The sequence below is a fragment of the Aquarana catesbeiana genome, linkage group LG02, assembly GCF_042186555.1.
Source record: "Aquarana catesbeiana isolate 2022-GZ linkage group LG02, ASM4218655v1, whole genome shotgun sequence".
In the NCBI taxonomy this organism is placed as follows: domain Eukaryota; kingdom Metazoa; phylum Chordata; class Amphibia; order Anura; family Ranidae; genus Aquarana; species Aquarana catesbeiana.
Genome location: NC_133325.1, coordinates 444,852,221 through 444,877,821, shown reverse-complemented (window position 1 = coordinate 444,877,821; position 25,601 = coordinate 444,852,221). Strand labels below are relative to the sequence as shown.

The 25,601-nt window shown below is 43.0% G+C and overlaps 1 protein-coding gene across 4 annotated transcripts in view; it reads right to left on the bottom strand.

The window, feature by feature from the left end:
* PTPRU (protein tyrosine phosphatase receptor type U) overlaps positions 1-25,601 on the bottom strand; it is a 251,462-nt gene that overhangs the window by 103,151 nt on the left and 122,710 nt on the right. For all 4 annotated transcript variants that reach the window (XM_073615565.1, XM_073615567.1, XM_073615566.1 and 1 more), the window contains exons 4-10: positions 21,747-21,828; positions 21,183-21,298; positions 18,556-18,730; positions 14,589-14,882; positions 13,929-14,222; positions 13,702-13,811; positions 10,608-10,809 (exon numbers count right to left, since the gene is read on the bottom strand). In XM_073615565.1, coding sequence (XP_073471666.1) covers positions 10,608-10,809; positions 13,702-13,811; positions 13,929-14,222; positions 14,589-14,882; positions 18,556-18,730; positions 21,183-21,298; positions 21,747-21,828 — 1,273 coding nt within the window. The remainder of the gene's footprint in view (positions 1-10,607; positions 10,810-13,701; positions 13,812-13,928; positions 14,223-14,588; positions 14,883-18,555; positions 18,731-21,182; positions 21,299-21,746; positions 21,829-25,601) is intronic.

Below are 25,601 nucleotides of genomic sequence, written 5' to 3'. Positions count from 1 at the left end.
ATCAAGCACCAGTTCCATACCACAGCCCCCAGCCACAAATACACCGACTCGGGGACAATTAGTTACCACATTACCATCTGATACAGCCCCAATACCGATATCGCCTTACTGACGTCATTTATTTGGGAAGGTACCCATACCAAAGATGGGCCCCTCCCATCATTCTCCACAGACCATTTTGACCATGCCCAGCTTCAAAACCCTGAGACCCCTGCCACAGACACACAAGTGCGAAACCTCACACTTGGGCGGCCCGCCACAGACGAAAAGCCCTCTGAACACCTTCCTGCAGACTCAAGAACCACATATCAATGCCAATGGTGTTCAGGTGAACCCTGTCCCCCCGCAAATAGATTCAGTTGTTGCCCCCCAACTCCAAATGGTGCACTGCATGACCGCCGTTTCTGGCAAAAGCCCTACGTCCCAACTGATCGGCCTTTCGTTTCCGAATGAACAAAGACACCTTGTCCCCCTGAACAGTGACATCCGAAACACCCAAACCACCCCAACACAGGTAGAAGGACTAACCAGTTCCCCCACCCAGACAGCCCCGAAAAAAGCCAAAATGAAAGCAGTCCTAAAGAGGACCATTTCAAAAGAAGTTACGCAAACTTTAGGCAAATGATCCAAAAGCATGGCAAGCATAGCGAAGGAAATGGGACGGCGGGAGTCCAGCACCCATCCACCCTTCCTGTAACCCTGCAAAGCTTTTTTAACCAAAAAAGACTTTGTGACGTCCACAAAACCTGATAGCCAAAACAGAAATTCCAAACCTGCCATCTTTCGATTCAGCAAGGAGATAGAGACTCCCTCCTCAAACTTCTGACCAGTGAAGTACAGTAAGACATGCAAACGATCTTCCTCCTGAAAGCAACCACCCACCAAACTCACCAATCTATGCCATTTGCCCCAGACTCGTTCATAAGCTGTCCAAGTGGAAGAACAAACTGAATGCCAATCAAACCAGCTACGGTGGCAAGGTGACATTCCACAAGTGATCGGGGCATGGAATTCCGAGCTGCTCCGCCTCTGGGGCCAACTGGTGGAATTTGACCCACTGCAGGGGAGAATGTGCATCAGCCACTGTGTTATTCACCCCAGGCAAATGGACAACATATACAAAAGCATTTAAACTCAGACATTGTAAAACCAAACGCCTAAGCAAACGCACAACTGGCGGAGAAGAAGCAGTAACGGTGTTAATGGCCTGTACTACCTCCAAGTTATCACAGTGGAACCGTACACACTTATTCCGGAACTCCGGGCCCCAAATTTCAAAAGCCAACACTATTGGGAACAATTCCAATAGCACCAGGTTGCGAATGAAGTCCGAATTACTCCAGGCACCGCCCTGCGCTCCACCGGCCCCAAAATAGGCTGCGTACCCAACCGAGCCAGCCGCATCCGTATAGAGGTCCAAGTCACAGTTGGACATTGCTGCTTCCATCCACAAGGACCGCCCATTGTACTGGTCAGGGAACATTTCCCATACCCGCAGATCTTCCCGATGATCCTTGTGTAGTCGCACATAATGGAGCGGGGATTTTGGGGGCCACCAGCCGCTGGCAAAAGACCCGACTCGTAGGCATGATGCGGCAGGCAAAATTGAGCTTGCCCAGAAGAGACTACAGGGAATGTAATAGCAACTTGCAACTCTGAGCATGGGTAACCGTCCCACAAAGATCTTCCAGCTTATCGACAGGTAGCCTATATTCCATCCTAATCATATCAATGATACCGCCCAAAATTTTCAGGTCCACAATCGGACCTTCTGTTTTTTCAGGCGCCAATGGCACCCCAAAAACTTCAAACACATGCTCAAGATCTGGCAAGTCCGAGCCCCCAGAGGGGCGTCAACCAAAAAGTCGTCCAATAATGGATAACGGACTGCAAACCGGACAAATCTCGCACCACCCATTCCAGAAAGGAACTGAAAGTTTTGAAAAAAGAACAGGAAATAGTGCAATCCATAGGCAAACAGTGGTCTACAAAATATTGACCTTCCCAAATGCAGCCCAACAGACGGAAAGTCTGTGGGTGGACGGGCAGCAATCAGAAGGCTGACGCAATGTCAGTTTTTGCCAACAGTGCACCCTGACCAAACTTGCGCATCCACTTAATGGCATCATCAAAAGAGGCATAGGACACCTCGTACAACAGGAGGTCAAGAGCGTCATTGACCGCCCTGCCCGTCGGGGTATGACAGATTGTGAATAAGGCGACCACCAAATCAGCTAGTGGAGGGAAAAAAACGGGCCTGCCATCCTACCCAGGGAAACACCCTTGGCCATTTTTGCCGAAACCACCTCCAGGTGCAAGTTCGCTGAGCGTAAGTTGTCCACCACCGGAGGGACAGTGGATAATCCACAAGAAATAGTACAACCGTCAGTAAAACCCTGCAATAAAAACTGCACATCGGTCCTGTCCGGATACCTACTGAGAAAGGGCACCATTTTTTCCACCCTCACCGGAGTTCTCCCTCTTTCCAGCGTCAGTCGACTTCCCCTTACCCTGCTTAAAGCAATTGGACATAGGATGTGAACCTCCGCATCCGGAGCATTCATGACAATAACGGCAGGATCCTCCGAATCTGCAGGTTCCTTCATTGAACTGCCAGCAGTACCCCTTCTGTCTCGTGGCCAATGGTGTTGAGGTAGTAGCACCCCCGACCACCCTTGAAAGGGTTGGGGAACAGTCCTCGCCTGGGTCATCAGCTTCTTCCGCAAGCTAATGTTCTTGTGGTCCCACCTCAGTGACCGCCTTACGCTGCCAAAACTGCTCATTGTAGCGCAACCAAGCTACTCCCCCCCCCCCCCCCCCCCCGTACACTCTCTGGGCCTCACTAATAGAGTTCAGATAGCAGAAAAGAGATGAACAGCTCTCCAGCGCCTTCTCCCCGATCACACTAGTCGAAATGTTGAACGCCTGTTGCCAATTCCCAAATGTCCTAGGAATCTAGCGGTAACACCGATTTTCTTCCTCCTCCTTTTTACTTTCATCTGGCTTAATTTTTTCTAAATTAAACTTTTCCAGTGGCAGGAGGGAAAATATCTCGACATATTCCCCCTTCCAGATTTTTTCTCTCATCTCCGGCTTAAGATGCGCACCTACAGGGCCCTCGAAGCAGACGTAAATCTCACAAATGCACTCCAAGCCGAGGCCCCATCCAATGTCTTGGACTCCAACGCAGTCTTCAATGCACTGTCAGAGAAACCAATACATGGCCTGTGACGACTGATCCCACAGCTCTGTCCTCTGCTACCTGAGTGCCCCCACTGTCGTCCATGCAAGTACAGGTAAAACCACCAGCGAGGAGGATACCCCAGCAATGCTGCTCGCTAATAGATCCCTGCACCCTGCCAGCCAGGTCTGAAGCATCCAGGCAACTAACTCCTCCTGCCCTGTAGTCATTGTATTAGGAGCAGCTGGCGAGCCTGGCCCAGGAACCAACAAGCCACCTGGCCCACCCCCCACCAAGGCATTAGGTATCACAGACTGCACAATACTTACAGAAGAAGGAAGAACAGGCAATGGTACAGATACAGGTATCGACTTACCAGGCTGTCTCGGTGCTTGCCGCCGCACAGCCGTGTCTTCGGACCCCAGCTGAGCCCTCGAGCCATCTGCAGTGTCCTCCTCCCCCTGGGACCCCTCTTCGGCATCCGATGTGGTGAGTTTGCCCTCAGATCGATCACCATCACCCACTGCGGCACCCAGGGAAGGGTTAAAGCAGCCATCCCCCGCTGGGCTCCACGGCCTGCAGTCTCCTTCCTCCCATGCTGGACACTCTGCCGGGAAGACCCGGCCGCAGATGCCGCCCTCTGGTCCGGAACTAGGAGCGGTGACACTGAAACTGGACGCCTGGAACCTCGCCTTCTCACAGATGGGGTCCCGGCCGTGCCTGGGGACAGGCCAGCACCCGTGGACATTTCCCCCCGAGCCGGCCCTATGTTTCTGGGTACTTGTAGAAGGGGAGTGGGAGAAGGTGAACGCTAGGGATCTCCCGCCTTGGTTCTGCCTAAGTGGAGGATTCCTTCCAGCCCCGCCAGCACGAGAAGGGGGCTGCCTCTTTGCCTTTGTGCTGAAGGGTCCCGTTTGGGGCTCCTAGTGCGGCGGCCAACCCTAGGGATCACTTCAGGACTTAGGCGCTCAGGGGGGTGAGACCTCTTAGCCCGTGATGAACGAGGGGCAGGTGAAGCAGGAACCTGCCCCGACCCTGCAGCATGTTTGCCATCTGCGACTCGAGCCACTGAGGCCCATTTACCATTGCTGCCGCTCTAAGTTGAGAGAGCATGCTCTCAATGTCGGCCATAGTAAGGCCTTTAAAAGCACCAACCTAGAACAGTCATTGACAGGATCTTACAAGAGTTTCTCTTCGTCTGCTCAGCTCCAACTGACCCTCAGTCAACTCCCCCTCTCTGCCTAGACCACCGTTTGCCCCACCTTACTACACCCTACCATGCCTTGCTCACTTCCAATCGGGTAAGCCTATTACTATTTTTTAAAATGGTTGTAAACCCTTTACAACCACTTTTGACTACAGGTAAGCTTAAAATAAGGCTTACCTGTAGCTACCCCGGATATCTCCTAAACCTGCATGGTTTAGGAGATATCCCCTTATCAGAATGTGTCATTGGCACATGTGCACTGAAGCAATGGCACGTCCTGCCATTGCTTCAGCTAGTATGCCGTTACCGGCAGTTCCCGCACGGGAGTGACGTCATTGCGGCTCCAGCCAATCACAGCACTGGAGCCCACGATACCCGGAAGTAACCCTGGGAGCGATGTCGCTGGCCGGAGTCGTGTACGAGGATCACTGCGGGGGCTTTGATCTAAGGTAAGTAATTCATAATGAGCTAGTATGCGTAGCATACTAGCACATTATGCCTTTTTCTTGCAGTTTTTTTTTTTTCTGGGGGGTTTACAACCACTTTAAAACCCCTTATTAATCTGCCTAACTACAGCCTATGCTGCACACCCAGTCATGTAGGCCCTCCTCTTAATGCTGGGCATATCACTCCAGGCCTATTCTGGACTTTTGTAGAATGCAAATCCATTTAACTTATGTGTAAAGCACAGCAAAAATATTGCCTTTGGAACACTATAAGCTGTTTAATATCAGCATACAAAAATCGTATCTCCCTCATTCTTTTCACTTATAAAATACCCTAATTTTAAACAATTGTTCCCATTAAAGCAAGCTTCTCTTAGTCATGTTTTATCTAAATGATTGTAAAAAATAAAAGGTGTATAAACAGTAGAAGGAAGTTACAGAAAAATCTGCAATCCCTGCACCAGGAGAGAAAAAAATTGCCTAAACTGTTACCTATGAATATCTGCGCCTCTATGCAAATAATTGTGTTGTAGTCTGTGACACTCATGTATTTGATTCTGTTGCATTCTATATCAATGGTTGTATACAATTCATATTAAAAGGCATATTAAAAGTGACATAGGGATTATTGTTTACATGAAAAATACCCCTTGTCATGAGGAGTTTTTTTTTTTTTTTAAACCTTGCATAAATTTTAAGGTGCGAGCTCTGCCCTTATCATGGTATTTCCATTACTACTACTGTGTACTGCATAAGAAGTGACACCTTCACAATGCATGTGACACTGCAATGAGTTTTCAAGGTCCTAGCTAGCATCTGAAAGTATGGTTGTGAATGTTGCTATTATAATAAATACATTTTTCTTTCATTGTAAAAAAGCATACAATAAACGTTTGATGCCACTCTCACAGAGGGAGCAATGCCTTACACACACATATAGACAATATAACAACACACACAATAAAATAATCATACCTTAAAAAAGCAGCATTAAAATATAATACATATCCAGCTTCCACTGCTGGATGCAGCCCACTGGACAGCAATTACAAATAAAATTTAAAATTTTGCATTAATGGCGTTTATAGCCCATTGGAAAAAAACTGTTGCTAAACCTACACATTAATAGTTCCCTAACAACTACCTGACAAACTAACAATATAGTTCAAATCATGCTTGCTTTCCTTAGAAAACAGAGCTATCTTTACCTACATGCATCTAGTCTCCTCTGGTGTCCTTTCTATTGACTGTAATCAGAAGAATATATCCTGATTGGAAGCTATGTGTTGTTATTTAACTGCCGATGACCAAAACTGCTGCAGACCAGGCCACCTGCAACGAGAAGATGTCTCTAGGAGACGGAACTGAATGTATACTGGCAGCTCTACTGATAATGGGCTTGCTTCAAATCAACATCTATTGCTTATTTTGTTTTATTGAATGCCAAGCTTTTATCATGTAATTTACAACTCTTGTTTATGGACCGTCCATCCCCAAGTCTGGACTGAGTAGTAAAACTGCATATTGTATATGTTTCATGAAGTAAGCTAGAAATAACCAACACCTATAGAAGCTATTACGGGCTCTGACATGCCTTCAAATACCTCTTCTCTTCTACAGTTACTAGAATTCCTTGCTGCCAGCATACTATACACACTTATTTAAATATATCAAAAAGAAAAATATTTTGCTTTTAATATCATCCATGTGTGCAATGTGTACGGTACACACGCCCTGAGGGGAGTGGGGCCCATTGTGCTCTAACATACAATGCACACATAGAAGAATCCTCTAAAATGCCCTCCGTCCGCTCTCATGTGCTCCCCTTAGAACTGATCCTCTGTGGCTCCCGACAGCCACAAAGGGATTTAACTCGGTTGCCCTGCTGCTCCAACACCCCCTGTACTGGACCCTACCTCCCTGACCCCTAGGCGCCTCCTCCCTGCAGTACTGCTGGCCGGCTTCCCGGCTTTTATGCAAAAAATGTGTAGCGCTAAAAACAACAAACTATCTTAAAAACAGTAAGTTAAAAAGGCCTAAACATAAATAGTAATAAACACAAATAAATGTATCACATATAAAGTAGTTCAAATGGGCAGACAGTGAGTTAAAACGAAATGGGTCACTCCCAAAAGTGAGGTGAGGAGCGCCTTCACCAAAGTACAGCAGAAAAGTATTGGAAGGTGTTAATCTGCAGTCACTTAAAAAGTCTCATTACTATATTGAATTCTCATATCACACCACTGTGTCTTTTCAAAACATGCAGTGCCCTTGGATGTTACAGATGGGAGCTTACCGGAGGGTTTGAACCCAAAACAGCGTATGCTGTGAGGGTCAAACCGGCTTTTATTGCACCCTGGCAATGGTGGTAATTTATTAAAAATCAAAGAAATACACTTACATGAAGAAGTTGATAAAAAAGCGCTTTGTATATAAAAGGGGCGGTAGTGGAGTCCTCCCGCTTCCCGGCTTTCCTCCTCCCTCTCCCGCACGATTGGTACTGATTGCTAACTGCGTTCATTCATTAGTGAAGCACAGTAAACTGTGTTTACTATGCTTCTGTTTCTAAATGAACAAGTCGTCTCTGTTCATTTATCTGCAGTGCAACTGAGGCTGCAGAGAAAGGGAATGAGTCTAGGTCCTTAGTTCCTTTCTCTGACACCCCTGTTTCACCAAAAAAAACATAATAAGGCTTTGTTCACTACAATGTACACCCATGCAAGGCCATGTTTACCCGCCAGGGATGCACAAAACACCTGTGCAGTCAGTCACGACGACAATTAGGAAGCAGCAGCTGTTTGGACACAGACGCTGCTCTTGATTTGACATCTGAGTGGATGCGGTTGCATGTCCCTGAACTCACACTGTCTGCATATGGGGATGTGCACTCGCACCCACATGGATGTCAAATTGGGAGCTGTGGTCGTGAAGCTGCTGCATCTCAATCGAAATGAATGGGACTCCCTGAACGGGGATGCACAAAACATCATTACAGACTCCTGCACTATACATACTATATTGTACATTACATACTCCTGCACTATATACACTATATTGTACATTACGGGCTCCTGCACTATATACACTATATTGTACATTACACACTCATATACTATATAAAAGTACATTATATTGTACATTGAAGACTCCTGCACTATATACACAATATTGTATATTGCAGATTCCTGCACTATACTGTACATTATACACTCCTGCACTATATACACTATATTGTACATTACAGACTCCTGCACTATATATATACACTATATTGTACATTACAGACTCCTGTACTATACTGTATATTACAGACTCCTTCTCTATATACACTATATTGTACATTACAGACTCCTGCACTATATACACTATACATTACATACTCCTGCTCTATATAGTACATTACATAGCTCTGACCAGTTGCTGGTAATTAAGCAGTGCCTGACTATTTTAGTTTAAATCTATCAATTTTCAGTGTACACAAAATCATATGTAATGGAAGATTTTTTTTGTTTGTTTAAATGATTGTACTGAAGTTTATACATATTCATGAAACTCTTATTTGTGGCACAGCAATCTAAGAAAATTGTATAGGTACAAATAGGCTTTTGTTTTATTTAACCACGCCTCTTAAGCCCCTGCCACCATTACCACAATATGGCCAGACCCGTCTGCTGTGGCGTGCTACGGGCACTGCATTACTCTTCTATTTGGTGTGTCCAAAGGTGCCTCAGGACTTTTACAATCTAGCAACTCCCCTGGCACAATGAAAGCCATTCCCACTCTTTACTGTGGTGCACTAAGCACACCACATTTTTTCTATTAAGCAATGGGCCCAACTTATGATCTTGCAACATGATTTTGCACTGCACTGATTTAACAAAACACCCTTTTAGTACTTACGTTCATGTGTAAGTAAAAATGTACATTTAGAGATATAGTAATATGATGTCTGATAACCAAGTATACCCAGAGATGTTAATCAGAATAAAAATGGATGCTGATACCTATGAATGCCAATAGTTAGCTGCCATACTTTCTAAGACACAAAAGATTCCTCTTGATTTTTTTTTTCAGCTTAAAGGAATTTTAGCCAACACAGAGCCAATAATATACATTTTTCATGAAAATGATGCGTATACAGAAATATACTAGTATTAAACTACAGCTATAGCAAAAATCTTGTTTTAATTTTTGGATGTAGAAGGGGAGATTTACCCTCTCTATTCATTTATCCTAGTTTCACCAGGATAGAAAGTGTGGGAAATAAAAAAAATGATAAGATTGCTTAGGGAACAAGAAGTGAAACGTTTCAATTTCATACTTGCTCTGGTGACACCTGCCTAAGAGTGTATTCTACTTACCGTATGTACTCGAGTATAGGCCAACCCGAATATATGCCAAGGCACCTAATTTTACCACAAAAAACTGTGAAAACTTATTGACTCGAGTATAAGCCTTGGGTGGGAAAATGCAGCAGCTACTGGGCAAAGAATGCCCATCTGCAGCCTCACTGTGCCCATTTGCAGCCTCACTGTGCCCATTTGCAAAAACAATGAACACTGCAGTGTGCTTCAAAAACAAAGAATATCTTATCCAATAAGGGAATCTGAGCAGCCACACTAATGACAGGTTTCTTCCTGAATCCAACACTTGCAAATAGCTTTAAATTATATTTTATGGTCTTAAATAATTGGGTAAAAACATTTCTAGGTTTAAGGATTCTGGAAATGATGATATTCACTGGCAGATGAATAAAAAGTAAAGATGAAATGTAATTAAATTGCTATGTGCTAATGTGACAACACAGTGTGACAAAGGAAATAAATAAATGTGTGTGTTGACTATGGTGCTTTTGTTTATTCACCTTTACCAAAGTAAATTACCAATATACACAGCATTTTTCTTTGTATGCAAAAAACTCATTAACGATAATATTGCTCAAAAGATGCAATTGAGTCTGTTCGGCAGCCGTCCATTGTAACAAAGCCCCGCCTCCTTCTCGTCCGTGATAGGTGGAACACGGATACAGTTTCCCAGCATTGTATCAGTGTTCCTCTATCACGGACGAGGAGGAGGTGAACTTTGTTACAATGGACAGCGCCGAACAGACTGCATAACACAGCGGGAGACACCCGCTGTTTAAGCAATCAAAGGTACGGCTGCAGATGGGCACAGTGAGGCTGCATCCTCACTCAAGACCCCCATTCACGACCCTGACTCGAGTATAAGCAGAGGGGGGTTTTCAGCCTAAAAATGGGCTGAAAAACTCAGCTTATACTAGAGTATATACGGTACTTTGGAAAGATCTCCTCACACTTTCTGTTGGATCTTAGGTACTGGGTAAGTAGAAATCTCTTCCAATGAGACACAGACAGCAATATAAACACAATAAGGATTTCAACCATTCTCCACTCTATCCAGAATTGAAAAGGTTTTGTCTATAGAGATACTTAACTTCTAGCTTAAAGCATAAACTTAGTCTAAGAATAATGTCCCATCCACAGATGTAGAGATGCTGTGAAATGAGTGATTTCAATGTGTGATGGTATAATTGTATTAGCAATATTTTGTTCAATACTGCCTATATTAAAAACAAGTCAGATAATCTAATAAATGTATGCAGCTCCTGTTTTATGGCTCTAAGTCACTTTGTGACAGTATGTAGATTGCAAACAAAACTGCATTCAATATGTTAGATTTCTTTGATCTGTTGAATATTCAAAAAACTGATAGACATATATCAGAACATCTCAGACTGATGGAGAATAGGTACCTGAAATATTGGTAGTCAGCTCAGTAAGAGCACTTTGACCATAGCCTTTGCTATTGCGTGCTCGTACACTTAGTAGGTACGTAGTTCCTGGATGCAAGTTCGTGAGAAGATGGGATGTTTCATTGGGAGGTTTGCAGATGGTGGAACGCGGCCCTGGCACAGTTACAGCAGGATCTGAGGATTCAATAATTTGATAGCTGAGCTGTAGAAAGGGAAATAGAACTGTGATGACTATAGTTGTCTGATTTCAGCAAAAAATGTGTGCCTATACACCTGGACCTTGACTCAAGTCAAAAAATGCAGGACCTAATCTAGAGCCATGTGCAGAGACACTCTCCCTCACAAACTGTTGCCCTACTTTGTTAGCTATTGGGTTCCAGGTGTACAGACCCAAAGTAGAAGACATGCTAGTGCATTATTCCTCCAACTAAAACACACAAACTATGCAGGGATAAAAACAGAGACAACCTATCTAGATTGCACATAAATGGCAATGTGTTACTGTCAAGAACACGATCTGTGGGTAGCTCTCACACCCCTGGCTGCCCTGCCACCCTAGGCTACTATATATGTTGGTTATGCAGAAATGGCCTTGCATGTAAAAAAATACGAGCTGTCTAGAGAAATAGCTGTGACTAATTTTGATTTGTTGTATGTGGATAAAAATCTAACAAGCAGAAACTTAATCTTAAGGTTTTGTTTGTACAAAGCAGGAACCGGCCGAGATTTGAACCATGTATGGGCAGGCTGAACGCACCAAGTTGATTGATCGATCAACTTGGGTACAACCAGCCTGCTGGATTTTGCATTCAATTATTGCTAGCAGCTAGTATACAATGGCTCAGTGGGAGGGTAAGGATGAGCCGAACACCCCCCCGATTCGGTTCACACCAGAACTTGCAAACAGGCAAAAAATTCGGACAAACACAGAAACACTGTTAAAGTCTATGGGACACATGAACATGAAAAATCAAAAGTGCTCATTTTAAAGGCTTATATGCAAGTTATTGCCATAAAAAATGTCTGGGGACCCGGGTCCTGCCCCAGGGGACATGTATCAATGCAAAAAAAAAGTTTTAAAAACGGCAGTTCTTTTGGGAGCAGTGCTTTTAATAATGCTTAAAGTGAAACAATAAAAATGAAATATTCCTTTAAATATCGTGCCTGGGGGGTGTCTATACTATGGCTGTAAATTGGCGCATTTTTCCCGTGTTTAGAACAGTACCATAGCAGAACGGCATTTCTAAAGAAAAAAAGTTATTTAAAACTGACCACGGCTGTAATGAATTGTCGGGTCTCGGGAATATAGATAAAAATCATTGAAAAAAACGGCATGTCCCCCCCCCCCCCCCCCCCCAGTCCATTACCAGGCCCTTCGGGTCTGGTATGAATATTAAGGGGAACCCCGAACCAAAATTAAAAAAAAAAAACGGCGTAGAGGTCCCCCCCAAAATCCATACCAGACCCTTCATCTCTGGTATGGATTTTATGGGGAAGCCTGTGCCAAAATTTTTAAAAAAATGGCACAGGGGTCCCCCCCAAAATCCATACCAGGCCCTTATCCGAGCACGCAACCTGGCAGGCCGCAGGCAAAGAGGGGGGACGAGAGAGCGCCCCCCACGCCACCGAGTGGCCCCACCCTTAGCTATATAACAGCTGTCATCGAGAAGAAGCGTCACTCGGCGCGAGCCTCCCATGGAGGCGGAGCTGTTGCTGCTTTTTTTTTCTTTTTTCGGCTCGTCGGGTGGCGTAAGATGGATCTACATCACGGGACATTTTTATTTTTTAATAAAGGACTTGTCCCAAAGTGTCTCCTGTCTTTTTTACTATTTTTGACACTTTTTTTTTTAAACGGAAGGGGTATAATGTACCCGTTACAAATTCACATGGGGGGAGGCTGGGATATGGGGGTCCCCTTGTTAAAAGGGGGTTTACAGATTTCGATAAGCCCCCCGCCCACACACCCCCACAACCACCGGGCAAGGGTTGTGGGAATGAGGTCCTTGTCCCCATCAACATGGGGACAAGGTGCTTTGGGGACCACAAAGCATCCTCCCCATGTTGAGGGCATGTGGCCTGGTACGGTTCAGGAGGGGGGGCGCTCTCTCTCTTTTCCTGCGGCCTGCTAGGTTGCGTGCTCGGATAAGGGTCTGGTATGGATTTGGGGGGACCCCTACGTCATTTTTTAAAAAATTTTGGTGCAGGGTTCCCTTAAAATCCATACCAGACTTAAATGATCTGTTATGGATTTTGAGGGGGACCCCTACGCCATTTTCTTTTTATTTGGCGCAGGGTTCCCCTTAATAGTCATACCAGACCCAAAGGGCCTGGTAATGGACTGGGGGGGGGGGACCCATGCTGTTTTTTTCAATGAGTTTTATCTATATTGCCGAAACCCGACAATACGTTTTTTTAAATTTTAAATTACCTTTTTTCCTATAGAAATGTCATTCTGCTGTGGTACTGTTCTAAACACGGGCAAACTGCGCCACTTTACAGACATACTATAGACACCCACCCAGGCACAATATTTAAAAGAATATTTCATATTTATTGTTTCACTTTAAGCATTATTAAAATCACTGCGCCCGTAAAAACGTCCCTTTTTAAATCTATTTTTGCATTGATACATGTCCCCTGGGGCAGGACCCGGGTCCCCAAACACTTTGAAAATAACTTGTATATAAGCCTTTAAAATTAGCACTTTTGGTTTTTCATGTTAGTGTCCCAAAGACTTTAATGGGGTTCCGAATTTGCTGCGAACACCGCATAATGTTCGTTGTTCGCCGAACGTCCGAACAACCAAAGTTTGGCCCGAACTTATGCTCAGGCCGAGCCGTTCGCCCATCTCTATGGGAGGGATTCCCCTGTCAACACTGTCTGTGAACCGGTGGTTGAAAAAAATACGTTTGTCCGTTGTATGGGCTGCTTTACAGAAGCAGTTGCTTTATACTGCAATAATTACTAATAGAAATATGTGCATGTGTATAAAAAAATTACTTAAAAAAATACCATCGTATATCAATGTCTTTTAAACCCTTAACTTACTACAACAACAAAGATCAAGAAAAATATTCACTATAACGCTATATACCTCATATTGTGTAAGGATCCCATTGGGTTCAGCAGGCTCATCCCAAGACAGCAGAATGGCATCATCTATAGGGGCGATGCCAAGAGACTCTGAGGCCACGGCGCCTGGAACTGAAAAACAAAATAAAGATTTCTACATTTCTATATGCTTCTACTCACACACACACACACGTAAATAGTTAGTATGCATTGTAAAATTATAATATTAAACTGGGGTATTTCACACACCATCTTCCTGTGTATAGCAGGTAACTTCTTTGCCCTCCTTTCGGCCCTCAGGGTTGGAAACCACAAGGCGGCAGTGGATGGCACTATATGGTGGTAGGCCTCGGAGTGTATAATGACTAGATCCCCCCTCAACTGTTACACAGTCTTGCAGTGAGCTCGATTCATAGTGGTAGCAAAGTGTTACAGAGTAGGTGTGACACCGGGTGATGTTGAAACCAACTGCTTCCCAATGCAGAGTCAGCTGGCGTGGCTGCTCAGCTGTGCATGAAAGGCCTTTAGGTGCTCGCATTGGCTCTGAAAAGATATAACAAGAGACGCAGTCAGGAGAAGGCAAAGCCGTGAACTCATGTCTTAACTGGTTAAATAAACGGTGGTTTACAGCTGTTCAGATGTGCCATTCAGCTTCCCAGGGATACAATACCCAACAGCTATGACATGAGCATCTTTACAACATAACAAAGCACTGCTGTTCTTTTTTTTTTTTTTTTTTTTTTTTTTAACTCCCTGCAGTTCTGCACATGGCACTTATCCCTGTGTTCTGAATGCTTTGTGATTCCTTTAAAAAAAACTCACAGCATTTTCCTCGTTTTCCAGAATGATGAGCTCAGTAATATTCATATTCTAACATATCAATAAAGTATGATAGTTTTAAATTCCTACCTGCACATTTTGTCCGGCTGATGAGAGCTGGCCCAGGTCTCCCAGTGCCTCCCTCTCCAGGTCGAGTAAGTAGCACATAAATGTGATATTGTGAGTCAGGGTCCAAGTGCCACAGCTTGTATGTGTGCGCAGTGACAGCATGCCTTTCCCGCCAGCTCCCTCCACTCACTCGGTACTCAATCTCCCTGCGCACAATGGGCCCATCACCCGTGATGGAACGAGTGTTAAGCTGTACAACTAGATAGGTGGGACCAGCTCTTAAAAGTTGTGGCGGAGCAATAGGGGTCGGAGGCTCTGTGTAATATACAGCAGCAATACATCAACAAGTGGAAAGTACTTCCTTAATAAGCAAATATTCAAAGAGGTAATAGCATGCATTATTGTGTGTGTGGATCTTTGGACAATTATTTTATATATATATATATATATATATATATATATATATATATATATATATATATATATATATCTTTGTTATAGTGCAGCCATTTGCTAAAATCATTTAAGTTCATGTTTTTCCTCATTAATGTACACGCAGCACCCAATATTGACAGAAAAACACAGAATTGTTGACATTTTTGCAGATTTATTAAAAAAGAAAAACTGAAATATCACATGGTCCTAAGTATTCAGACCCTTTGCTGTGACACTCATATTTAACTCAGGTGCTGTCCATTTCTTCTGATCATCCTTGAGATGGTTCTACACCTTCATTTGCATCCAGCCGTGTTTGATTATACTCATTGGACTTGATTAGGAAAGCCACACACCTGTCTATATAAGACCTTACAGCTCACAGTGCATGTCAGAGCAAATAAGAATCATGAGGTCAAAGGAACTGCCTGAAGAGCTCAGAGACAGAATTGTGGCAAGGCACAGATCTGGTCAAGGTTACAAAAAAAATTTCTGCTGCACTTAAAGTTCCTAAGAGCACAGTGGCCTCCAAATCCTTAAATGGAAGACGTTTGGGATGACCAGAACCCTTCCTAGAGCTGGCCGTCCGGCCAAACTGCGCTATCGGGGGGAGAAGAGCCTTGGTGAGAGAAGTAAAGAAGAACCCAAAGATCACTGTGGCTGAGCTCCAGAGATGCAGTCGGGAGATGGGAGAAAGTTGTAGAAAGTTAACCATCACTTCAGCCAATACAGTCCCCAACAGGGAAGCATGGTGGTGGCAGCATCATGCTGTGGGGGTGTTTTTCAGCTGCAGGGACATGACGACTGGTTGCAATTGAAGGAAAGATGAATGAGGCCAAGTACAGGGATATCCCAGACGAAAACCTTCTCCAGAGTGCTCAGGACCTCAGACTGGGCCGAAGGTTTACCTTCCAACAAGACAATGACCCTAAGCACACAGCTAAAATAATGAAGGAGAGGCTACACAACAACTCCGTGACTGTTCTTGAATGACCTAACCAGAGCCCTGACTTAAACCCAATTGAGCATCTCTGGAGAGACCTAAAAATGTCTGTCCACCAACGTTTACCATCCAACCTGACAGAACTGGAGAAGATCTGCAAGGAGGAATGGCAGAGGATCCCCAAATCCAGGTGTGAAAAACTTGTTGTATCTTTCCCAAAAAGACTCATGGCTGTATTAGATCAAAAGGGCGCTTCTACTAAATACTGAGCAAAGGGTCTGAATACTTAGGACCATGTGATATTTCAGTTTTTCTTTTTTTCTGCAAAAATGTCAACAATTCTGTGTTTTTCTGTCAATATGGGGTGCTCTGTGTACATTAATGAGGACAAAAATGAACTTAAATGATTTTAGCAAATGGCTGCAATATAACAAAGAGTGAAAAATTTAAGGGGGTCTGAATACTTTCTATCCCCACTGTATGTATATATCATTTTTTTTAATTACATTTGGATTTGTTAGTGTCTACAATGTGAAGACAGCTCATGTACCAAAAAAGCCTTTTGGAATCTAATCCTGGCCATACAACATTCGTTTTTTTTTTTTTGTTTGTTTGTTTTTTTTCTTTTGTTCTGCCAGTGGGCTGAACGAAAACAAAACAGCAGATTCCTCCATCCACACAAAACTCATTCGTGTAGATGGAGTAATCCTCACTACTTGGACATTGTTATTGGACAACTGCACCTGCTCCTTTTAGGATATACCGCTGCAGGTGCAGCCGCTGATCAAGAAACGTTTTCCAGCACGTCCCTTCGATAGAAATCGATCCAATGATTGATTTCTGTCAAACAGGCACAGCCATATACTGATCGGAATCCAGCCAGTCCCTGCTGAATCAATCAGTTGTATGTAACTCCAGACAGTTTTAAATAGATTGTGAAAAAATTAGAAACTCTTCCAATGTTGTATTGTTGTCTGTGACTCCACTAGGAGAGATTCTAATCCTGCCCAAAAAAAAAATTTTTTGGTTGGAATTGGACTTTTAATTGCATCATATTTTGAGACAAATTTTTGAAACGGTCTCACTTCAAATGCACCATGAGTTCAAGCTTATCTTTAAGCCTTATATGATGATAATATAAAAACAAGTGAACGTTCCTTTTTTTTTTTTTTTTTTTGCATGCTAGTCTCATATAGAAAACGGATAGGTTACTAAAGTTACAGAAATTCTTGTGAGATAGAATACAACCTCAGAAGTGATGTCATGTATTGTATTGTAATGTATTCTTTCGTTTCCAAGCATAGGAGTTCTTGGTCACTTGATTTTTTTTCATACAAATACTATACTAATGAAAATTGTTCGTTCGGTTATCTCATGAGGGAAAAAAACATTTGTGCTTGTCCCTTCAGATATTTTCACATGAACTGTCGTGATCTGCTCTCGAAAAGCTATTTACTAACAAACAGATTATCGAACGATCGTTCCGAACGCAGTGTTTTTTGTCCGATTTTCACATTGTGCATACTAGGCATTAGAATGTGTTCTGTATGTAACATATTTACAGTACATTCCTTTTCTTGAAGCTTTATTTGCCTATTCCTGGGGAAAAAAAAGCAGATTTGCTGGATAGGTTTTTTCTCTGCTGCAGATACTTACCATTCAAACTCCGATGGCCCATTGCCTGTCAGAGCTACTTCTAGAATTCCCGCGTAAGTTCCCAGTCACTCTGGATAGGAACTTACACAGCGCTAACCCATACTCACGTCAGCACTCGGGACTGGCATGCAGCTCTGTATTGTGCAAAGGAGTCAGAATCACATTCTAGCCCATGCATTAAATTATATAATTACTCACAGGGCTAGGTGGCTGGGGGAGCGAACTAAAGGTAAGTATCCACATTAGAGAGAGTTGGCTATCTAGTAAATCTGTTACTTTGCTCTAAATGTGCAGAGTACATGTTCACTTTAATTTGTATCATTCCTAACCTTTTCTGTGTTGTAATGGCCCACTGAATTTTCCATACCTTATAGGAAGCTCTGTATGCAATTAATTGTATAGAACAAAGCAGTAGGAATCATCCAACTGCCGTGTACAAGACAAGCAGTGCATTCAGTGGAGACTGCTGATACTATTTTGGTCCTAAATCAATGAAAATTGTATATACTTCAGCACAGAAAACTGAAGATATATTACAAATATATTACAAATAAACCATATGAAAAAGTATCAGTATACATAATGCACCCATATCGATATTTATTTATTTTTATTTATTTAAGAAAAATTGAAGAGGGGTTCTCACTACTCTATCCAAAACGGAATATTAAATAACATTTAGCTTAATTTACAATTTAATATATACATTTTCAAAAATAAGGACCCCCGAAAAACACCATTCTCTACAACAGAGAAAAACTAAGAGGAAAAAAAAGAAAAACAAAGACAAGCATATACATTTTTTTCAAAGGCATCTACTGGCATTTAATTGCTCAGTTCCCATGCAGAGGCAGTTTGATACATGAAGCCCACTGTTGTGTGCACTACATTTAAAGTCACCGTATGTTAGAAACAGAGCAGCATACATGCAAACCTGATCCAGAAGACTCTCACCTTTCACTACGAGCTCAGCAAAGTTAGACACTCCAGCCCCATAAATGGAGCGGCTCACACAGCGGTACAGGTCCTGATCCTCACGCCCAGCTTCAAAGAGCTGGAAGGAGGCCAGCAGTCGCCAGTGGCTGGTATGCTGGATTATCCCTGCTGAGATAATTCCTCCATTTTGCCTCTATAAATCAAACAATAAATGAAGCCACTTAAAAACAAGTTTGCTGAAAAAAAAACAAAACAAATCCCCACAGGTAAATTCTGTACTTGTTTAAAAGTTTACTGCAGATTCCTGCCATCTTGCCCTCTTATTTTTTAATTATGTCAGTCCGGTGTTCTTATAAGTGAGTGCTAAGTGAGAAATTCTGCCAACTATAATCAAATAAGTAGCCTCAGTATTGGAATAAGAAACACTGCAACTATCCCCTAACCCATCCTCCTTTAGATTGCTTCGTTAAAGATTAAAGCTACACTTCAAGAGAACAACTAAAAACATTGATGAAATAAATATATGGCAGTCATTTAACCTGCTAAATAATTTGTATTGCTATTTATCCTGTTCTGAGATTTACACAGCTGTGCCACACATCATAGACTGGCAAACAAGATTTTTCCTTGCAAGCAGTTAAAGCGGAACTACACTGCATCTGAGCACGACAAGCAAAAAATGCTATTTAATTAATTTATCATATCTAAAGCAAACTTTTATCCATGTCTCCATGCTTTATTTTGCTGAGAAATATCACTTTGAAAAACACCCTCTGAACATCTTGTGTAAGGGCAGATGATGATTAATCTAGCATTTACTTCTCAGAATCCTTAACCCAGGCATGCAGGCAGGAGGGTATTTTTTGTCAAGAAAACCCTTCCTTCCCTCTTGAAGACTCCTGGAATGTATGCCATCACTTGCATAGGCCTGGAAACCAGGAAGAAACTGAAGAAATGTAAAATGTTATATATACTGTTATTCTGTACTTGCCAAATATGCTGCATAAATCTCCCTCCACTGAGTCTGGCTGCAATCATTTTAACTGTGGGCAGCTGAAGCTGCTGCCTGTTTACTTCCTGGATTTACACAGACACACAGAGGCACACCTCCAGCTCTACAGCTCTCATTGGCCCTCCTATGGCTCATCCCCCTCCCCTTCCTGGCAAATTCCAACGAGAATGCGAGAGAGAACTGTGCATGATGTAACAAGCCTAGGCTTTTTACCAGACAAGAAACAGGAAGTGGGCTGTGTAAGGTTGTAAAAAAGATTACGCTGCTCTAGAGTGTGTTGGACATGCTACTAAATTATAGCATGATAGAACAACTGCGTCTAAATAAACGCATGTGGATGGGGGAACAGAATACCTCTACAAGGTAAGCGGACCTAATAATAGATGGACCGCTTACCTTGTAGAGGTATTCTGTTCCCCCATCCACATGCGTTTATTTAGACGCAGTTGTTCTATCATGCTATAATTTAGTAGCATGTCCAACACACTCTAGTGTAGCGTAATCTTTTTTACATTTGTCATTTGCATGCGTATGAGACGTGTTTAACGCACGCAGCTGAGTAGTGTTTTACTAAGTTTTGTGTGGCTCGCAGGATCTTTCCCATCATGGGCTGTATAAGGTATTTACTGGCAGAAAAAGAAAATGTTTTACTATCCAAAGTTAAAACAACAAGGGAAGAATATTTAATAGATGGAAAGATGTAAAAATGCCTGAAGTTCTGCTTTAAGCAACGCTTACAGGTCTTATTGCTTCCCAGCCTGTGACTGGACAGGGAAAGAAGAAGCAGCAAACTAATGATTAGGATCTTAGGATCTAGGGGGCACAAGGGGCCATAAGTTGCCTGCACTTCAGCAGGTTATTTTACCATAGGACATTACTGGGAATGTCTCTAATCAGACCTTAAACTATGCACAGACTTCGAGAAGTCTTTAGCCCATTAGACAATGCAAATTTGGGAACTTCCATCTATAAACTGAGTACTGAAACACATAGATCTATTTCAATTTCTTGCCAGTTTAAAGAATTTATAGCCGTCTGTTGATTGAAACAGGAAAGTCATTTTTAATAGCATTCATTTACACAAAGGCTTGTGTAGCAATTATGTATTTCATCAATTTCAATAGAAGTGTAGTTTTCTTTAAAGAGCCTCATATTTGTGACTGAATCAGACTAATGTCTGCCACAAACAATTCACTGCGTACATATTGCAACAATGTTATAATTACATTACTTTTGAATGAATAGGAATATTTGGTTTATGAATGAAATAAGTGCTGAACGCTTCTGTACAGAGTCAACTCATCTCCCGGGAGAAATCTAGTCACTAATTACACCAAGTTACACTATCAGTACGCACTATCATTTGTTCAAGTTGTCATAGAAACCTTATACCGCCTTTATCTCCAGTACTTTGTGTTCATCTGCATCACACAGAAAAGTCTAACTTGCAAGTGAATAAACACAATGAAGTAGTCATGCTGAGAAATTGTGTCACTGATACTATAAGTCTGCCCATCCTCTAAGCATATGCCAATCTGAGCATAGCATTCTATAGCTGGTTCCACATATCCTTATTCAGATACCTGTCCTTACCATACTACATTCATCCCAGACTTTACGACACAGAAAATACCTGCAATAAGAAGGTCTCTCCTTCATTCGCCCTGCCAGCAGCAGGACACTGGAATGTGGCATTCTGCCCAGCGTTCACTTCCACCTCACCCAGACGAGAGAAGTGTGGGGCCTGGGCTGCAAACAAAGGGAGATGATCAAAAGCATGGAAATTGCTACAACAGCTGCTTATTCAATAAGGAATACAAAGGGCAGTGTCCATGTGCAAAGTGCCATAACCCATAGCAAGCAATCAAACCTGACTACGGATAACTGAAAGCAAAAAAAAAACAAAGACGCTGTATACAGATAAAATGGTAAAATACATTTTTCTATTCTGACATTTTAGCTTTTATTCTGCAATACAGAAGGAGTCCAGCATTTTAAAGCTTGTTTTTTTATATATTTTTTTTATTTTTCACCGAAAGGGATCAATTTCACAATACATTTGCTTTCTCTACCAGTGTGCTACAGAAAGCTGAAAACTGATTGGCTTCCAAGGGTTATTGCACTTTGCTTCTCATCTTTTCCATTGGTACTGCTTCGCTGAAAAGGTTGGAATGCTTGTCGGGTAATAGATACTCACCACAGGGGTAACTTAGCAGTAGAATATCATCCAATGCAATGAATCCTTGGGGAGTTCCAGACACCTCTGCTTCAAACAATACCTAAGGTAAAAGATAAAAAATGACAGGAATACAGTAGGACAAAAACAGTGTATAGAACGACTAGGAGTTGTGCTATAACCATCCAATTAAGACTGAATCCAAACCTTTACACTGAAGAGACCCTGTCACGTAATAAAGCCATTTCAGCAAAAGCACGTTCCTGTAAATTAGAGACCGATTATTTATCAAAAAATCATCGAGTGTCAATCTCCATGGTCCCCCAGAGCTCTCACTGGTTCCTCCTACTGACCTTGATGTTATTAACCCCCCTCCCCCTCAACTTACATTGAGGTAAGCAGGAGGAACTAGTGGGAGCACCAGGGGACCATGAAGATTGACACTCTTTAGGGAAACAGTTCTCTGCAATAGAACAGAGCTTAATGTTGTTAGTGGTAGAAAAGGTAAGTTTTCAGTTTCTTTTTATAAAGTGATTGTAAACGTTCACATAAAAACAAAAAACAAAAAACAAAAAAAAAAAGAAGCACCAAACATACCATACTTACCTGCTCTGTGCAATGGTTTTGGAATCACCCACCGGCACTCCTGGCTCCACCTGAAATCCCCTCACCGACTCTGTCTGCTCTGGGGGCACTCGTGGTTGCTCGCTCATGAGTCGGCTCTGTGTGGCCATAGCTACACAGAGCGCAGCGCAGCCCCGCTCCCTCTGCTGTGGCCGAGCCAGTGAGGAGGGAGAGAGGGCCGCTGCTCTTGTGCACATCACAGGATTGAGATCAGGCTCAAGTAAGTATAAAGGGGGGGGGGGGGATGGGCTGAACAGCAGAACAGCTGAACAGCTGAACAGCTGAACAGCTGAACAGCTGAACAGCGAACACGTGGCTTGCACTTTTCAAGCCTGAAACTAACTTTTTTTTTTAATACAAACATGGATTTATTAAAAGTTTGCATTTAGTTATTCATATACTGTATGTTTTTTTATATTAAATCGGTAATAAACCCAAAAGCAAAATCTTTTATTTATTTATGTAAAACTTTATTCCAAAAGGAAAAAAAACAGGTTATAAAGTGATAGGTGAAGTTTGGCTTCAATTTGTTAGTTTAAATCTGCTAGTGTGTCTAAAGGCCCGTACACACGATCTGACTTTTTGACAACAAACATGCAAATTAGCTGTTTTGGAGCAACATTCGACCATGTGTACGCTCCATCAGACAAACTTTTTTTGTTTTCATCGGACTTTTGTTGGCTGTGCGAACGCACAAACTTTCCGGCAACAAAAGTCCGATGGAGCAAATTCCGATCGTGTGTACACAAAACCATCGGACTTTTGTACAAACTACAGTACGCAGCTGCGAGAATGTTTCTCGGCGACAGGGTACTGTACATCTTGCGCCGGCTGCAATAGGAAAAACACATTTTCCTATTGCGGCAAGCGCGAGGGGGAATTCCCCTCTGGGAGCATACCAGGCCCTTCGGTCGGTATGGATTTTAAGGGGAACCCCCTACGCCGAAAAAACGGCGTGGGAGGCCCCCACCAAAATCCGTACCAGACCCTTATCCGAGCACGCAACCCGGCCAGTCAGGAAAAGGGGTGGGGACGAGCGAGCACCCCCCCTCCTGAACCGTACCAGGCCGCATGCCCTCAACATGGGGGGGACAAGAGCCTCTCTCCCGCTGTAATGCTGTGTGAGTGCTTCGCGATGACTTATATAGGCATGGGGAGTGGTCACCGGGTGATGTCAGCCGTGACCCCGCCCCTTATGACTGCACAGTCCCGGGGCATACTGGGACTGTGACGTCATGAGGGGGCATGGTCACCAGCTGACATCACCCGGTAACTACGCCCCATGCCTATATAAGTCATCGCGAGGCGCTCACACAGCATTACAGCAGGAGAGAGCGTCGTGTCAACATCGGAAGAAGAGAAGAGGGAAGAAGACGATGAAGAAGACTGGACCACCGCTAGCAAGAGAGCGCAAAAGAACAGAACATAGCGGAGGAGCCCGGCAGAAGAACCGGACACCGGGAGAAGAGGCTGGAGAGAGCGTAGAAGAACCAGACTTCGGGAGAAGAGGCCGGAGAGACCCCCGAAGTCGGAAGACCACCCCCGAAGCTGCCTAATAAATTACTTTAAAAACCTGTGTTGTGTGTTTTTTTTATTGACTTTTTTCCCTAGGTGTATGGATAGGGGTACGATGTACCCCATACTCTTTCACATGGGGTGGGGGGCCAGGATCTGGGGGCCCCCTTATTAAAGGGGGCTCCCGGATTCCAATAAGCCCCCCGCCCACAGACCCCGACAACCAACGGCCAGGGTTGTCAGGAAGAGGCCCTTGTCCTTATCAACATGGGGACAAGGTGTTTTTGGATGGGAGGGGGGATCCGCAGACCTAAGGGCCTGGTATCCCCCTGGAGGGGAACCCATGCTGGTTTTTTATTTAAAATTTGGCGTGGAGTTCCCCCTCATGATTCATACCAAACACAGTGCCTGGCATTGGCGGGTCCCCGCACCAGTGTGAACCCGGCTCGCAAGGTGTCAATCTCGCCGATAAAAGCAGCGAGATTGACACAATATCAGATAATACAGAAGTTGACCAAAGGGTGGTGGTAAAGAGCTGAAAAACCACGTGATTTGGTGAAAGATGGCTAAAAAAGTTCTGCCATGTGTATGCAATACAAACTTATGGCTGATGCCCTTTGTACAAAAATCCACGAGAAAGTTTGTACAAAGTCCTATCGTGTGTATGAGGCTTAACACTCCCTTCAGGGTGATAATGCTGCTGTCCAAAGGTGTCTTTGTTGCTCCTCCATCCAGAGTGGGGGCACTCTAATACAGGAGGTGTGTTACTAGCCAGATCACTAGGTGAAAACAGAGGGGGGAAACGCCTAACAAAAGAAAACTATTACAGCCACATCTAAGAAGTGGTAAGCTTTAATAAATTACATTTTTTGGGGGGGATTAATACCGATTTAATTACCTACACAACTACTTGAGTTAAATCAGATACAAGTTTTGTATACAGATATATTTACCTCTAATAAACAAGCAAAAACTTAGGTCTAAAATCAGTCAAAATGTTGTTTTGATTTGAAATGTTGTGATTCTGACTGATCTCTACCTGTTTTTGGTTATTTAGTCACAGAAAACTAGGAAGGAATGAGGTATAACAACTAAAGTAAATCATAAAATAACCCATGTATGGTGAGTAATAGGCAATGAAAAGATTAACTGTAATCTAAAGAGAACAGTAACCCATAACAACCATCCCTCATCTGATGTGGCTGCATCAAACTGAAATCTTATCTGTTATGGTTGTCATTGATTACTGTACCTTTTCTACTGCTCTTTAAAAATATGTATTTTTACATGTAGTATGTGCTTTCTTTATTATTGTCTGAACAAGAAAAAGAAAAATGTCAGGTAACCATGAAATAGTGCATATCAATACTGTGTAGTCTTTTATGCAGCCAGAAGATGGCACTCCAGTCTCCATTTCACATCACTGGTATGATCACATTTCAACTTTGCTGAAGAAGCCCCTTGTTTACAGAATTCTAATGAGTCATCAGAGCAGTGCCTCATCTTTGTTTACAGAATTCCAACGAGTCATCAGAGCAGTGCCTCATCTTTGTTTACAGAATTCCAATGAGTCATCAGAGCAGTGCCTCATCTTTTATTTGAAGGCTAATTTTGAGGTTTCCATCAGACAATCTAATCTGAAAACCAAGCTGGACTGCTGTGTTGTCTCTTTATATAACCCACAGTACTCCTAGAACCCTACCCTCTATCAAATTTCCCTTTATTCACAAAACAATA